Source organism: Mauremys reevesii, linkage group 7, assembly GCF_016161935.1.
Source record: "Mauremys reevesii isolate NIE-2019 linkage group 7, ASM1616193v1, whole genome shotgun sequence".
In the NCBI taxonomy this organism is placed as follows: domain Eukaryota; kingdom Metazoa; phylum Chordata; order Testudines; family Geoemydidae; genus Mauremys; species Mauremys reevesii.
The window spans coordinates 46247862-46265966 of record NC_052629.1 but is presented as its reverse complement, the minus strand read 5'-3'; the positions used below and the strand labels follow the sequence as shown (position 1 = coordinate 46265966).

The following is an 18105-nucleotide window of genomic DNA, read 5'->3' as shown; positions in this document are numbered from 1 at the left end:
TCAGCTTTATCATGAATTTGTTGAGTTCTCGCAAGTCTAAGATCGGTCGCAGACCTCCCTTTGCCTTGGGGATTAGGAAGTAACAGGAGTAAAACCCCTTGCCCCTCATGTCTTTTGGTATCTCCTCTATGGCTCCTAGAGCTAGGAGCGACAGTTCCTCTTGCAAGAGGTCCAGCTCATGAGAGGGGTCCCTGAAGAGGGACGGGGAGGGAGGGTGGGAAGGTGGGGTTGAAACAAACTGGAGGTGGTATCCCAATTCCACTGTGTGCAGGACCCAGCGGTCGGAAGTGAGCTGGGACCAGGCAGGGAGGAAATGAGAGAGACGGTTGAGAAACGGAGGAAAAGGATCCGGGAAAGTAACTGGTGGGCCGCCCTCGGGCGTCCCATCAAAAGTTTTGTTTGGGCCCTGCTGGTGGTTTTGGGGGTGCCTGATTTTGGCCTCCTTGAGGGCCAGACTGCCTTCGACGATTTCCTCTGCCACACCTTCTACTAAAGTCCTGACGCAGTCTAGGCCGAGAGTAAGGGCGGTGTGACTGTGGCCGGAAGGTCCTGCGTTGGGTCACTTGCGTATGCATACCCAGCGAGCGCATTATAACACTATTATCTTTCAGACTTTGCAGTCTGGGGTCAGTCTTATCTGAAAACAGGCCTTGGCCTTTGAAGGGCAAATCCTGAATGGTTTGTTGCAATTCAGGGGGAAGGCCTGATACTTGGAGCCAGGAGATGCGCCTCATCGTCACTCCTGACGCCAAGGTTCTGACTGCCGAGTCCGTGGAATCCAGAGAAGCCTGGAGGGAGGTTCTCGCCACCTTTTTACCCTCCTCGAGGAGAGCGGTAAACTCCTGGCAGGACTCCTGTGGAAGAAGCTCTGTGAACTTCCCCACGGACACCCACGTGTTAAAGTTATACCGACTTAGGAGGGCTTGCTGGTTTGCCACCCTAAGTTGGAGGCCCCTGGCAGAGTATATTTTATGGCCTAGGAGGTCCGTGCGCCTAGCTTTCTTTGACTTAGGAGCCAGGGCGTGTTGGCCATGATGCTCCCACTCATTCACCGATTGGACCACTAAGGAGCAAGGAGGTGGATGAGTGTAGAGTTATTCGTACCCCTTTGAGGGGACCATATATTTCCTCTCAACCCCCCTTGCTGTAGGTGGAATCGAGGCCGGGGACTGCCAGATGGTATCCGCATTGGATTGTATGTAGAAGGCAGGGCAAGCTCAACCACAGCGTGAGCCAGGGAGCTGTCAGGTACCGGACTCAACAGCCCTTGTGGGACCGGAATCAACGGTGCCGAGCTCAGTGGAGTTGGAACTGGTGGTGCCACGACTGATGGTGCCGTGGCAGAGGACGGTGCCGGGCGAGCTGTCTTCGAAGAGCATTCCTTCTGTTGAGCTGCAGCAGTTGGAGCGCTATGTTGCTTCCTGGGTCTCAGGGACAGGGAGTGGTGCCGAGCAGATGTTGGTGCCGGTAAAGGTCGGTGCCGGGGCTCCTTCTCAGTACCGGAGCGGTCTGGGGCCTAAGGGGCACTCCTTACCAAAGCAGTCTGTTGGGCACTTGGTACCGATGCTGCAGGAGTAAGTGCCGACTCCATGAGGAGCTGCTTTAATCTAAAGTCCTGCTCCTTCTTCATCCTTGGTTTAAAGGACTTGCAAATGTGGCACTTATCTGGAAGGTGGGATTCCCCTAGGTACTTGAGGTAGGAGTCGTGGGGATCCCCTATTGGCATCGGCTTTTGGCACGCCGAGCACTGTTTGAACCCCGGTGCCTTGGGCATGGGCCCGTACCGGAGCGGGGGAAAGGGGCTAATCCCCAAACCCCCCTTTTAACTATATACACTAACTATAAATACAATAACTAATACTAACTATAACTACCAAAGTCGAACTATGACACAGTTAGCAGTAGAGAACTACGAGTAGCTAGGGATGTGGAGATCAGCAAAGCCACGCTCCACAGTTCCAACGACCGTCACGGGCGGTAAGAAGGAACTAAGGGGCGGTTGGGTTGGCCGGCGTATACATCCGGCGCCATGGCGGTGCCACTCCAGGGGGCGCCCAGCCGACCCACCGAGTGTTGCTAGGGTAAAAATCTTCTATGATTATAAAAAACATATGAAGGAATGGAGATTTGGGTGGGAGAGGGGAGAACATGGAAGCAATTATTATGTTTGCGATAGTGATAGAGAGTCACTTACTATGTAGTGGCAATATGGATGTGAACAGTATTCAGTTGACATTTTTAGGTGTCTTCCCCCCAACCCCCAGCCTTGTGGGCTAGAAACTTGTTTTAAGTCAAAGGTCAGATACTGGAACACACATTCAATGTAAAAAATACTGGTTACTGAACTTGATAGAGAAAAAAATTGACAAAAATGGCCATACATGTACACTAAATGAACTCAATAGCTCTCCACTGTACATGTGGTGCATCCCATTTTATCTGTGTCAAGATGGTAATTATTATGGGCCCAAATTAATTAACAAATATATCAATAAAAGTCAAAGCAAATTACCATGTGGTTTTTACAATTGTCCTTCCTTGCAAACGGTTAAATAGTCTTAGCTCTTACCACAGTGAAAAACAAAACACTTCTGCAGTTCTTAATGCTTTATTTACATTACATAGCTCCTTACTTTCCCAAATTGAGCTTCCAAGATTAGTCTTATACCCTAGAGTGTTGCCATCATGCCTCCCTCTTAAATGGCACTTACTCCTCTTCCTGACAGTTCACACATTCTTCCACTATTTAGAACCATTAAAGAGAGACAATACAAGTGTAGAGGATTTTTGGATAGACAGAGATAAAGGAAAAGGAAGCAGTGGTTGCTACAAACTGACCACAAGAAAAAGGTACCTTCTTATCTCCTGTTACCACTGTAAGCTTTTCTCCAATAGTGTAACAGTACAAAGCAAACATTTCCTACTGATATCCCCAACAATTCCTTTAACTTAAGAGGTAGTGGCATGTTTTGGGGAACAGAGAAAGAGGATTGAGAGAAGCAAACTTCTAGGTCACTTTGTAACAGTGTTTTCCAAACTTTTGAGAGCTGAGCCCTCCTTCAGGAAAGTGATACCACATATGTCAGTGTTCTTGACTGCAAGGCCCGCGAGCCAGTGGCAGCTCCCATCAACCGCCATCTCCAGCAGTACAGCAGGATTGCCGCTAAGGCTCCCTGCCTGCGGCGGCCACACGCCGCTCTTGGAAGCGGCCAGCATGCCCCCGCGGTCCTGGGGGTTGCATACTCTGCCAACAGAAGCACAAAAAGTTGGCTGGGCAGAGCTAGGCTTAACTGTGCAACTGATTGATTTCAAAGACCTACTGGGAATCTGCAAATAGTCAACCCAAATGGAACCAATTCGGTAATGCTTACCCGAGATTTCAGACATCCTAATAAGGGATTTACTCTGAACCTTAAACTGTGGTAATTTTAATGTCAACACTGTTGACAATTTCACCACTGATCAGGGTATGCCAGGAAAAAGAGAATCAGATTTATGAAGATATGCACTATCACAATAAGTAGCATAATGGCATTCTGGGATAATAAGTGGGTGGAGCTTGACTACACAATTCCCCCTCACCCCCACCCCAATCATGCAGATTTCATAACTATTCTCCCCAGAAACAAGTCCTTTCAATTACAGTACTATAGTGTCACTATACACTTTGCATTCTCATTTTCCAAGAATATCTTCCTTCCCTTTTAAAAAAAATAAGGGAATTCTATAAGGATAAATGTCACTAATTTAATTGTACCACAAAAGTACTGGTAAAAGTCAAACAGACATCCCCCCTTAGTAATCAACAAGCTTCTGTATTTTCATTTTACTCAGACAGTAAGAGAAGAACAGAACCCAAATATTAACACAGAACAATGTTAATATAATTCATAAAAATATTTGAAAAAAGTGAATGGAAAATAAAAAATATCAACATCTGCCTAGGTCATTTCTTGTTTTCCAGAATCTCACCTTTCATTTCAAAATTGAAAAGTCTCCAGCTGTTATGGTTGTTTGAAAACATGAACTAAGTACAACTGATCATTTGTACAGAACATGGAACAATAGCTCATATTGTCAACTGCACATTCATCTCATCTCAATAGGTGTTAATCCAAATGCAGTGATGATACTACATTCAACACATAGAAGTAGTAGTAGTAGTATATTATGAAGTAATGCAGTCTCCTTGTACTGACATTTCACCAGATACACATCTACACTTTACACTCTTTACGGCAGCATGCAGAGGACATATTTATTACACTGCTAGCAGTGTGGATAGCATGGCTTAGACAAGTACAGTACAGACACACACATCTGTACCCTGTGGGTAAGTACCCTACACGGTTCTCTACACAACAAAGCAGTGCCTCCCCTGTGTACATTGCTATTTGTAGCACTGTGGAGTCTTTCCCCGCCACAGGGGAAGGCTCTGACGGGGGGCAGGCAAAAGGAAAAGGATCGGCAAGAAAAAGGATCAGCAGCTCCGTACTGCTGGAGCCTTTTCCCTCTACCTCCCCTTTGCCAGAGCTTTTCCCTGCCACAGTGAGAAGCTCTAACAGCGGAAAGCTCTTGAGCTTTTTTCCGCTGCCTCCCCCTGCGACAGTCTCATTGACACATGTACCTACATATCACAGCATGGACACAGCCCCCTTTTCACTGAGACGTGGCTACACATACCCTATGTGCTGCCACCAGTAGAATGCAGCGTAGACATAGTCTTTGTTGCCATGAGAGGTGAACATGGGAGAGTGCCACCACTAATTTTTCCCATAGTCAAGAAGGAACTACATCCAAACAACACAGCAGGGCATCTGATCCCCACTGAGGGAGAGCCAAGCCCAAGGAACCCAGCAGAGCCTGAAGAGCACAGATTCTGAACACAGGCACAATCTACAAAGAGGAGCATCTCATTTTGACAGCTATTTTGGAACAGAGCTTACAGGACTACCACTACTTTCCCTCCTTTTGTACCTCTCAATTTGACCCCCCTCCGTTTTTTTAGGGCATGCTCCTATGTTTGAACTTTTTGCTGTGGTTAAGCTGTTAAATTACCTAGCGGCCTTTGAAAAATGTATTCACCTCTTTCTTAGCATCAACAGAAAATAGAACGAGCTTCTGAGAAGAGCTGTGGTGACAAGAGCAGACCCAATCCTCTACCTCTATTAGATATGGAGAGCAGGAGGAGGAAACGTCTCCTTGTCTTCCCCCCCACTCACCCAAAAATAGATGAGTGTTTGCTTTTATCCAGGGAGGCATAGCATAGTGAAATTTACAAGAATTTTGTAAACTTCATTCTTGCAGGACAGAATGCTATGGAAGCTGGAAACTACCCAAACCCTGGTTATCTTCTGAAAATCGCTTTAGGGTGGTAACAAGAGCACTAACAATTGCAATCTTCCCCACATTCTTCCATACTTCAGACACTAACCAGCTAAGGTTAATACAAAAGGATGCATCTTTCCTCACATCCCTCCACCAGATCCAGTGACAACACCCTAGTGTTAAGTTTAGCACCTCTTCCCAAGAGCTGGTCTGAGACACGTACTAGGCTTCTCACAGCAAAGCAAGAAGAGAAGCTTTCATCTTTTGTAGTACACCTCTACCTCGATATAACGCAACCCGATATAACACGAATTCGGATACAATGTGGTAAAGCAGTGCTCTGGGGAGAGGGAGCGGCGGCTGCGCCCTCTGGCGGATCGAAGCAAGTTTGATATAACGTGGTTTCACCTATAACGCGGTAAAAAATTTTAGCTCCCAAGGACAGTGTTATATCAAGGTAGAGGTGTACCCTCTGACTAACAAGTGTCTAGTACATTTTTCAAGTCTTACTACCACAGATATCCATCATCATCTAGGACATATCACACTGCTATGTGGCACATCCATAAACAGACCAATATTAAAGAGAACTGAGGTAACAAAGTCCTGAAAAGCACAAAGACTTTTTTAAACCACAACCTTACCCAATTATGTTAGCAACCATCAAGCAATTTGATATTGTTTTACCTTGCTCAACTGGCTTTAAAACTGATTCATCATCTGCTCTGTCCAACATTAATAGTTTTTATTTGAAGCTTTTCCTTCAATTGACACTTCCAGTATATTGATAGTCTAAATACCCTCAGATCTCCACAGCTGTTAATTTTTAGAAGTCAAACAAACAAGGAAAAACAAAATCAGATTCTAATTTGTATTATGTAAAAATAAAAAACAAAACATTTTCCTCAAATACTCCAGCTCTCAACTTATTTTATTAGTAAGTTTAGTAAAAGACTCAAATGCAGGACCCTATCTAAAATCAAAAGTGAAATGCCACGTTAACACTGACACATGGCAAAAACCACAGTCACAGAAATATGCACTTGAACTTTAAAGTACAGCAAAGTTATCGTCCATCAGGAAAAGTGAGCAAAAGAGAGGAGAGTGCATAATTTACAGGAACAGGAAAGTCTGGGGATATGCATATACTAAGGGACTAATATGGGCATGGCTTGAGAGCTGTAGCCATACCAGTATAACCCAGTAACTTAGATGCAACCTACACCAATGGAAGGGGTTTTTCCTTTGGTGTAGGAACACAACCTCCCCAAACAACAGTAATTATGTTGATGGAAGAATGCTTCCATCAACCTACCTGTATCTACACTGGGGATTAGAATGACACAGCTAAGTCAGTCAGAGGTGTGGATTTTTCACACCCCTGAAAAACAGTGATGTCGACGTAAGATTTAAGTGTAGAACAGGTCTGGGAAAACACAGCTTTGTATATCATGTAGTCATGCTTAGCCACATCTTTAGCAAAAAAAACCTTTCAGCACGAGGAGCATTTCTACAAGATGCCTTTATTTTTAAATTTCTATAATTCTGTGTCCTAATCAGGTTTACATTTTATACTACAAAATTTTTTACATTTGTATTCTGTTAGATATACTGGAGAGGATAAAGACATGCAAAGCCCACCGCCACTCTTCTCAAGAAACTAATAGAAAATATTAATTTCAACACAATTTTTTTTCCCACATACCACTGGACATGGGAACCAAAAAATGCATGTCAGAAGTTCCATCAGAATTGTTGTTGTACCTTTTCCCTAACAATGTCTTGTTAATTATTCGGTAAACATCAAATGAAGTCACAGAAAAAACCTCTACATGCTTAAGACGTACTTTCGCAAATCTTTGGAGGTACCTCCATGTCCTCCCCCAAAGAAATGAAATGTTTTCCTTTTACTTGCCGGCTTATTTGTTACCTTGGTGATATATACAGAAAGTTACCACATCTGCTTATCTTAAAACACTATTCCCAGGAGACTCAAGTTACTGGATTCTTCATTTCATGTTGTCCAACACTGCCATATAGAAATGGTATCAAAATATGTTGGTGTACTAAATGCACAGCTTTAGAAAATCAGAAGAAAAAAAACCCAGCAGATTTCACTATAAATTCACTACAATTTATAGTCTTTTTTTATTTAAAAAATGATCTTGCACATGACCTTTTTAAACAGGCACCCCTCAACATTAAAAACCTATTTCCTAGTTTCTCATGTGTGTAGAGAAAAATATTTTTCAAATAGGAAAATGAGACTGCAAAGACATAAAAACTGGCAGAATTGGGGCAAATGCCACTGTAACCCAAACTACTTTTAACTTTAATAAATAGTGACAGGTTTCAGAGTGGTTGCCCTGTTAGTCTGTATCAGCAAAAACAATGAGGAGTCCTTGTGGCACCTTAGAGAATAACAAATTTATTTGGACATAAGCTTATGCTCCTTGTTTTAACTTTAAGTTTATTATTTTTTTAAATCTGACTAAAAGTGAAATTGACATTGTGCCTTCAAATACTTACCTTTTACAGTAACAGAACTTGGGAAAATAAGTACATTTACTCTCACACACATTTTCTGTTCAATCCTGCTAATATTGATTCAACTAGTGTTCTGAAAACTGTGCCCTGAAAATCAACTGCTACTTGCAGCAAAGAGCTGATAGATCATAGGGTGTTGACTCCACTTCCTTGCTACTGGCTGCTTCTGCAGGTTTCCAGAATCACGACAAACAACAGTCAGGAAGCCTTTAAAAGCACCTGGAAATGAGGCAGAGCCTTCCTAGCTACCACTACTAGCAGCCAGTACGATCAGAAAAACAGGTCAACATTAAAACAAATTAAATATTTTCCTTCCCCCTCATGTAATCAAATGCTACTGTTACCACAGGACTATTCCAAATTCACAAATGGAAGGTGAAGTGATCTATGACACTACTCATCTGTGGTTCATATCACAAAAAAGTTTGAGAACCATTGCTTAAAGAAGTTCACCGGACCCTAAAAAAAAAAAAATACTAAAATTAATTGTTGAGGTTAGAAGAGTACTTTTATATTAGGGTTGTATGTATACTAGATTATACAGAGAGTTTAGTACATACTACAACATGAACTACAAAGTACATTTAGGAAAAACCAGGCGTTCCAAATGTTGGGCAAGAGGAAGAGGTGTACACTGCAGAGACAACATGCTCATTTTCCAAACGACTGATATCAGAAGTATAGCAACTGTTGCCAGATGGTTTGGCCATCCTCCATGCCAGTGGTACAGTAAACACTGCAGCCAGTATGGGAAAATGGAAGGGAAAAATTCCATAAAATAATGGGGACAAGACAATGCAATACTTTTTACTTTTACTCAGTGTCTGGCTTTAACATACTCCATTTTACACAGTTCATTCATTCTGTTCTATACAAGTAGTATATTTTTTTAAGATTTCAATGTAGCTGATAAGAGGTGTGAATTATCACACCCAACTACTCAATGGGGGCGGGGAGGAAGAGGCCACCCTTCTGGCCATAGACAGATCTCTCCAGGGTTCTGGGAAGCAAGGTGCTGGGGCCAAGAGCCGGAGCTAGGGGTACCACTGAGGAAGAGCAGGGAGAGGAGTTGCCCCAGGAATCCAACCTGAGCACAGAGGATGGGCTCCAAGTGGATCCCAGGGTTTCTTTACAGAGCCGCACCTTCACAATAGCACCATGATTGTCCCCCTGCATGTCAGTCACCACAGTCTGGATGGGAGGGGGCTCCCCTCATGAAATTTCACATGCCTGCACCCAGGAGCACCAACCCAGGTGAGCAGGGAAGAGGGTGCCTGGAGGGGGAAGGTCACAGAACATGGAACCCAGGGAATCCCCTCTACATGACCCTCCTCCCCTCTCTCTGCAGGTGGGGGACTTCTCCACCCACCTGCCACCCAAGGGCTAGCATATCAGGTGGTGACAACAGATTGGGCCACTCCACATCCCCAGAAGTATGGTTCCAGGAGAGAGCTTGCTGAAACATAGAGCAGAGTTTGACTGAGGGATGGGGGTGCTGCCAGGTAATTTACAGCTGAGGTACTGCCGGGTGATTTGGGAGTATATGGAAGATAACATTGCTGAAGAGTATAATAATCACAACAAATTCACCCAAAATAGACTGATTTACATTTTAACCTTCAAAGAAATCCAAAAGATAGGAGCCTAAGCAAACCCTGAACCCTTGCTACAAGTCATCCCCCGCACACAGAGAAATCTGAAATGGCCCCCCTGGCCAGAGCCTCAGGAGGAGCTGTCGACCCTGCTCCAGGCCAGGCTGGTCACTGACAGTTTTAATCACAGCTTCTTCCCCATCCAAGGACTGGTCCCAAGTCAGAGAAACCACCTAAATCCTTGGAAATGGAAAAAAAGCAGTGACTGAAGCAGTCAGCAACCAGCACAGCCTGGAGAAGCAGAAGCTCCTCTTCCTGGTTTTCTGGTCCCCCAGACCTGTCTCCCTGCTTCTCAGAACCACAGAAAACCATCTCCTTACGCTTCCATGCCCATTCCAGAATTTGATGAGAGGGCTCAGCAAGGACATACATGTGCTGAACCCCCTCCTTTGGAAAATTATGGTTGCACCCTTGTAGACTCATAGGTAGTAGGATGGCCCTTATCCCATTTTAAATCTCACGTAGAAAGTTGTTTAATTAGGTCAAGGCTCCTTAACATTAAATGTAGCTTCAAAATTCTCAATCTTTTTTAAATAGCTATTTAAAACTGATTTGATTTCTTATCAGTAAATACAGAAATTTCAACTACACATACACATTTTGGAATGTAGCTATAAACAAAGTAATCATTTCCATTTAATGAAGCACATCAGGCCCTGAAAATTCATTTGTCCATTTGTCGGTAGCAAGTATGGTTCAGATAGCAGTTTATGAACTTTTCATTATAAAAATTTTCTTTGTCCCACAAAATTGCAAAGAGTCTTACAAATGTGAATTGACGCAGGATAGCTCTAGTGCTTCAGCAGGGTTCATAGCTCACAGAGGGTAGGCCAGCCCGAAATTGATAAAACTCAATCTAACTGTTACTATTCAGAACACCATATGCAGTGATGAAATTGCCAAAAAGCATTTCAATTTCACTCTGCTAATGAGTAGCAGCAGGATCTGGAGCTATTCACAGGGAAGACCACCTAAAAATGGAGGCTGTAGAAGGATTAGAAATGCAGCCAAATGGTAGTGGAGGCAGGGAAGACACAGAAATGCTCATTGGAAGAGAGGTTTCATGTATTTCAAACACCAGCTAGCCAGAGGATTGGCCTACATTTAAGACATATGTTTGTCATAGCAACATTGGTTAGGGGACTGAAAAAAGAATGTTCTGATCAACATAGCTATGCTAACCAAACCTCCAATGTAAACACAGCTCTGACAACAGAAGAGGGCTTCTGTCTACATAGCTAATGTCCTTCAGAGAGATGGTGTTTCTACACTGACAGAAAACCCTTCTTTGGTCAGTGTAGGTTACCTCTACAAGAGGGAGCTATGCTGGCATAGTATGTCTACACTGCTGAGCCTTATGCGACATATTAATTACAAGTGTAAAGAAAAATCAATCAAGATGTGTTCCTAACCCACATAAACAACCCTACAGTCTTCTTACTGTAACCTTTGTTCTCTCTTCTCTCCTCACTCGCCCCTTGGGTCTTTGTGTTCACTTGTACCTTTATCCCTAAATTGTAAAACCGGTATCATGAATTCTGTACACTCTGTAAACCACCTAGAGAAAAGAAAGATAGTCCAATGATGTGCCAGTCTGAGACCGGAGAGACATGAGTTTAGTTCCCAACTCTGCCACAGACTTCCTGTGACACTTTATACAAGTCACCTTATTCTGTGCCTCAGTATCCTGTCTGTAAAATGGGATGAGAAGATAAATACATTAAAAGATGAAGCCTTAGTAATGTGCAGTAATGAGACCGTGTAAATATTTACAACAGATAGCACCTAGCACATTTTGGGCACTGTTTAAGACATAAAGGATAAATCCCCTTTAAAAAAAGTCTATCGACAGCACTTTCCCCTATTTGCTACAGTTTTGTCCCACAGTTTACAACAGGTATAAGACTCTGGCTAGTAGCAGTTGGTACATTTTTCATTGTGTTGCCCAAAATGTTTATATATCCATATTTAATTATATATGTTCTACAAAACTACCCTGTAAATGTATGTTATATAAGGAATGTGTTTTTAAAATACATCTAGAGAACTCCATGGTGTCGTACAAAACCAACTGACATCAGAAAGACTAAGACCATAACACAAAGTTTGAAAATTTAAGACATTTGACAAAGAAGAGGAACGGACAAATGACATACAATTGTGAATTAAAGTATCTAAACTAGAAAATCTAGAAGCTATGGTAATGACAACAGTGTTTAAGTGTAAATGCTTCTACTTATCCAAATAAAGCTAAATCCTGGGATGAACAAAGGCAAGCACAGATTACTTTAGCAGACCACTTTTTCCCCCACCATATGAAGCAATCAATAACCTCTAAAACAACAGATATTTTGGTTTATCCTGATTTTTCATATAAAAGAAGTAGTTACACTTATGACAGTTTTTAAATCTTGAATTGTTGTACCGTCTCAATAGCACTAGGGAACTGCACAACGCAGTTCGGTGATTTTCCATATGTACAGAAAGAACTTATGTAGTAATGATGTTTAACCAAGTGCGCATTTCTATGCTCAAAATAATATAAAATATGCAAGCGTACAATTGCAACAGTACCAATGCATATATTACTAGAATCTGGAATTTACAAATAAAAAGATGAGTTCTCTACAGCACACAAACTCCATTTTACAGATTATGTATTCATAACACTAACCCAAGGAAATCCTGCTTGTGTTTTTCCCCCCAGCAAGAATGTGTCTCAACACAACAGAATATATTCTTGCTTGTTCTCTCTCTCCACGCACATTCCTATATCCCTTAGGAAAACAATTACAACAACACAGACAAGGAAAATAAATAATTCAACATAATCTTTTAGTATTTTTATCACAAAAGTATTTTTAAACCTGTCACTTAACATTAAATGTACTATGAATATTCAAGCTGAGTAAAAAATAATTGTTTCTTAGACCTATCAGATGAAAGGGTTGGTTATTTTCGCTCCACCGAGAAGCTAAGTTTTTACCATTTCCCAGTAAAATATAAATTTGAAGAACTAAAATGATCAGAATAGCAGCCATATCTTCTATGCAAAGATAATAAGTCTAATCAATGCCACCTCCTCTATCGTCCTCACATATGCTAAACACATAACAGAAGCCTTCCCATTAATATCGGGGTGCCGATCTCTCTGGGGAAGGTAAAGAAACCTTTAGCCCAATTTCAAGCCTCATATTACGGCAGCTTCTTGCTACTGCACTCAGGATAATTTCTATGATTCGTGATCCACGTCAACCCGATTGATTCTCCACCACACACTACGGTGTGTGCAGCAGGGAGAAGAGCCTGACATGCTCTTCCATGCTACAGAGAGCACGGGGGGGAGGTGTTTACCACCGCACTCCGTACCCCACCTTAGGTGCCTAGCGAGAGGAAAAGACAGGCTGTGTCATACCCTCTTGTCTGCAAGCAGAGGGGGCGTCCTCTGACCACTCCCACATCTGCTACCCCTCACGCCGAGCAGGGCCCCAGCTAGGGGGACCGAGGACACCCCGCTGCCCAACCCTCAGGATCTGAGTGAGCACTGCCCGACAGAGAGAGCAGGCGAAGCCTGCACCTCCCCCCTCGGAGCCCCCCTCACGCCTGCTGAGCAGGGCCCCGCGGGGGTGACCGGGCCCCCCGGCCGCGCAGAGGGGGCACGCAGGGGGCAGGGTCTGCGGCCAGTCTCTTACCGCCAGCTCGGGGCTGTGCGAATCCCGGTGGGACACGGCGCGGATAACCCCGGCTCGCCAGCGCCCGCTCTCCCCGCGCTCCGGCGGCTCCTCTTCGCCGCCCCCGACACACAGGAACCGCTTCCCCACCAGCTCCGGCCGCGTCTCCACCACCGCCATGGCCGCCGCCGCCGCACAGGCACCGCACCAGCCGCCCAGCCCTCTCCTCTACGGGCCGCCCATGCCGCGAGCCGGGCTGAGCCGAGGGGAGCGGGGCTGTCTCTGCGCCTGGCTGCGTCCGTCCCCCTCGCCCGCTCCGAGCCGGGCGCCCCGGGCAGCTCCGCCGCCGCGATCAGCCTGACACAAACACACGGAGAGGAGGGGGCGGGGGAGCCGCTCTCTCACCGCTGCGCTGCAGCCCCGACCACTCCGCCCACACAGCCCACTGCCATGGAGACCGACACCACGCGCCGTCTCCCTCCGCCAGACAGCGCGAGCGGGGAGGGGGCGGGAGGAACTACTACTGCACGGGAAAGAGTCCGGCCCCAGAATTTGCTGCTTTGCTGGAACTGAGCATGCTCAGTAACGTCAGCTGAAGCCTCTGCCCTGGCTCTGCCCTCCCTGGGGATTGCAGCTGCTCCCTGCTGTTTACAGGGGCAGAGGGGAGAATCGGGGCGGGCTGGGCAGGGCCTATGCAGGGATGCAGAAGGGACAAGCAGGGGAAGGGCGACGGATGGGGGGCTTAGGGACACAGTCGGGATCGGGGGTAGGAGCCGGGGTTGAGAACGGGTAGGGGCGCTGCCAGATGGGGCCGAGGGGTGCCCCGGGCTAGGGAGGATCCCAGGGGGAGTTACCCGGCCAGAGCAGGGTGAGCTGTCTCCAGGGGCAGCAAAAATAGGGTGTGGAGGGCAGCGGGGCTTTTCCCCCCCCCTGGCAGGACGGTGCCGCTCAGCTCCCGCTTCCCAGGGCTGTGTTCTTAGAGGCGTGGTGCCTCCCAGTGCCTAGACACAGCAGCGCTTCCCTTCTGGTGTGATGCATTGAGCTGCTAAAACAGACTTGATTTAACCAGATACTTGACATACACCCCCTCTGAAAATTATAATTGTCTTACTTGTTTTTAGTCTTTAAAGGAATCCCTTATCCATTTATATGTCTGCATAAAGCCTCAGAGCAGTTCACAAATGTCTCTTAACTATTATTATTCTCCATGCCTGAATTGGACTGCCTTTATCTTGAAATCTACTGTAAATGTAGGTTAATGGTTCTTTAAATTATTTATTTTTAATATGCTATTTTGATTACTCTTAGCACTTAATCATCTACTTTTCTGGAGATGGATCGGATGTTATTGTGCTATTTAATTGATATTTTCAACACCAGACACTCATTGAATAAGTCAGTAGTTTCCAAGACCTTCCACAATCACATCTCACACTGTTTCTGGTATAGCACTTCGTAGTTGTATGGCAACATGAGTTTTTCATTCTAAATTTTTATTTTTTCAGGGACATTTGCACTGTAAAAGTGATAAACAAAGGAAATAGTATTTTTCAATTCACCTGAGACAAGTACTGTAGTGTGATCTCTTTATCATGAAAGCGCAACTTACACATGCAGATTATTTTTTGTTACATAACTGCATTCAAAAACAAAACAAAGTAAAACTTTAGAGCCTACAAGTCCACTCAATCCTACTTCTTATTCAGCCAATTGCTAAGACAAACAAGTTTGTTTACATTTACGGGAGATAATGCTGCCTGTGTCTTATTTACAATGTTACCTGAAAGTGAGAACAGGCATTCGCATGGCACTTTTGTAGCCAGCATTGCAGGGTATTTACATGCCAGCTATGCTAAACATTCATATGCCTCTTCATGCTCGGACCACCATTCCAGAGGACATGCTTCCATGCTGAGGATTATTTAAAAAAAAATGTGTTACTTAAATGTATGACTGAACTCCTTGGAGGAGAATTGTATGTCTCCTGCTCCATGGTTTTACTTGCATTCTGCCATATATTTTGTATTATGGTAGTTTAGGATGAGGACCCAGAATATGTTATTTGATTTAAGAACACTTTCACTGCAGATTTAACAAAACACAAAGAAGGTTCCAATATCAGATTTCTAAAGATAGCTACAGCACTCAACCCAAAGTTTAAGAATTTGATGTGCCTTCCAAAATCTGAGAGGGGCAAGGCATGGAGCATGCTTTCAGAAGTCTTAAAAGAGCAACACTCTGATGCAGAAACTGCAGAACTCAAACCACCAAAAAATAAAATCAACCTTCTGTTGGTAGCATTTGATTCAGATGATGAAAATGAACATGCGTTGGTCCGCACTGCTTTGGATTGTTACTGAGCAGTACCCGTCATCAGCAGGGATGAATGTCCTATGGAACGGTGATTGAAGCATGAAGGAACATATAAATCTTTAGCACATCTGACACATAAATGTCTTGTGACGCCAGCTACAACAATGCCATGCAAACGCCTATTCCCACTTTCAGGTGACATTGCAAACAAGAAGCAGGCAGCATTATCTCCTTCAAATGTAAATAAACTTGTTTGTCCGAGCAACTGGCTGAACAAGAAGTAGGACTGAGTAGACTTGTAGGCTCTAAAGTTTGACATTGTTTTATATTTGAATGCAGTTATTTTTTGTACATAATTCTACATTTGTAAATTCAACTTTCATGATAAAGAGATTGCACTACAGTACTTGTATTAGGTAAATTGAAAACTACTATTTATTTTGTTTTTTACAGCACAAATATTTGTAATAAAAATAACTATAAAGTGAGCACTGTACACACTTTGTATTCTGTGATGTAATTGAAATCAATATATTTGAAAATGTAGAAAACATCCACAAATACTTAAATAAATGGTATCCTATTATTGTTTAACAGGATTTTTATTGTTTAAATGGTATCCTATTGTTTAACAGGATTTTTTTAATTGCTTGACAACCCTAGTAAAAAGCCTTACTAAAATCAAGATACATCACATCTACTGCTTCTCCCCTATTCACTAGGCCAATAACCCTGTCCAGTAAGGAAATTAGCTTGGTTTGGCACAATTTTTTCTTGATAAATCCATGCTCTCTATTCCTTATAATGCGGTTATACTCTAGGTGCTTACAAATGGATTGTTTAATAATTTGTTCTAGTATCTTTCCGGGTATCGAAGTTCGGTTAAGTGGTCTATAATGCCTGGATCCTCTTTATTCCTTTTAATAGAGACATAGGGCTAGATTTTCAAAGGTTTAGGTGTGTACGTCCCAGTTTTAGGCTCCAATGCAATTCCCAAAACTCTTGCCAAACCCTTTAGACATCTAAACTCACTCACTGCCTACATTTTCAGGGGTACAATTTCCTTCAGTATCTAAGTTTCTACCTCTGAGCATGCACACTGCTCCTTTATTCTAGTCATCTGGATGCCTATATCCCCACTAAGCTCCAGGGCAATTCACAAACCAGGGCAGATTGCAGGGGAGGCAACACTTATCTTGCGTGTAGGGCCCAATCCAAGAAGTGTGCGTAAAAGCTGTGTACTGGATTGGGTCCCATTCAGAATCTGGTTGGAGGAGGAAATCTGTCACCATATGCTTTGTAACTTTTAGACCAGTGATTAGAACACTCATGTGGGAGATGGAAAATCAAGGTTCAATTTCCCCCTCAGACAACAGGGGGACTGCTTTAACCACTATGCTAGAAGTTACAAGGTGGGTACCACCTCCTCCCTTGGCTGTTTCGTGTGGAGTTAGGCACGTGCCTGTCTCATTCGCTCAAGAAACAGCTTAGGCATCTAAGCTACTTGACTCCAGGAAAGTGACTCCCATTTGGGGACGTCCAGGCAGGGTTACATGCCCTAAACTCTGTATCTCCCCTTGGCTGTTTTATGAAGCTCCATGCCTACCATAATGGTTTTTGTGGATCCCATTCCAAGATGCCGCCCCTCTCCCTCCCCCCACCCCCATCATTGTGTAGGGAGTTTAGGCACTTAACTCAGGATTTGTGACTTTCTTGGTGCCTAGAAGCTAGACAGTATGATACTGAGCATTGTGGTGCTTAAGTCCCTTTGTGTATGTAGCCCTTAGTTTTTTTTTCCTTACTGCCTACACTGGAAACTGAACAACAAAACATCCCCCCGAACAACAAAAGTTTTGCAGACAAAAAGCGCCGGTGTGAACAGCGCTTTGTCGCCAGGAGCGCTCTCCTGCCAACAAAGCTGCCGCCACTCATTGGGGGTGGAAGTTGTTTGTTGGCGGGAGAGCTCTAGCCTCTCTCCCACCAACAAACAGTGGCTACACTGCATGCCTTTTAGTGGCATGGCTGTACCAGCACAGCCCTGTCGCTCAAAGGTGCATAGTCTAGACAAAGCCTTAGCTGCGGGAGCTATTCTGAAATAAAAACACAGTGAGGACAAGGCAATTTGGTTTTAGCAGTGAGGAAAAGGCCTGAGAAAATGTCTCCGAAATAAGATCAGGGCAATATGCTCATATGTTTGTGCCAAAATAGTGAAGTGCAAATTTTGTTTTGAAAACTTGATCAATATTTGTAACCATGATAATAGGCTGGTGGGGGTGTTTTTATAAGGAACAATGGCAGATTTTCTACCTAATAGTTTGTGTTTAAAATCTATTTCAAATACTGTGTACAATGCTTTACACAAGTTTCAGTGTTTTGTGTACATTAAATGTTAGTTTAATATAGGCCATACAGGTTCTAACCTACAATGGAAAGAGACTAATAAAGAGAACATATACCTTCATTCAGGGTTTTACATACAATAGTCCTGCAGTTTAACTCTATACAATGCCTTTCCAAATTACAAAAAGTATCTTAGTTATTTGTGTCCAAATTTTAGAGAGATTCCACAGTGCTAGCAAATTGTGACAGGAGTG

At 43.8% G+C, this 18105-nt stretch overlaps 1 protein-coding gene across 10 annotated transcripts in view; it reads right to left on the bottom strand.

Annotated features, from left to right (window-relative positions):
- Positions 1 to 13710, bottom strand: part of JMJD1C (jumonji domain containing 1C) — a 332141-nt gene extending 318431 nt beyond the window's left edge. For 4 of the 10 annotated variants that reach the window (XR_005583113.1, XM_039482593.1, XM_039482594.1 and 1 more), the window contains exon 1: positions 13220 to 13693. Coding sequence is in view for 8 of the 10 variants with exons in the window: in XM_039482593.1 (XP_039338527.1) it covers positions 13220 to 13378 (159 nt within the window). In the remaining 2 variants the exon portion in view is untranslated. Of the gene's footprint in view, positions 1 to 13219 lie in introns of all 10 variants that reach the window. The other 6 variants (XM_039482597.1, XM_039482596.1, XR_005583114.1 and 3 more) reach the window with 5 other exon arrangements.
- Positions 13711 to 18105: the final 4395 nt, after the last annotated feature.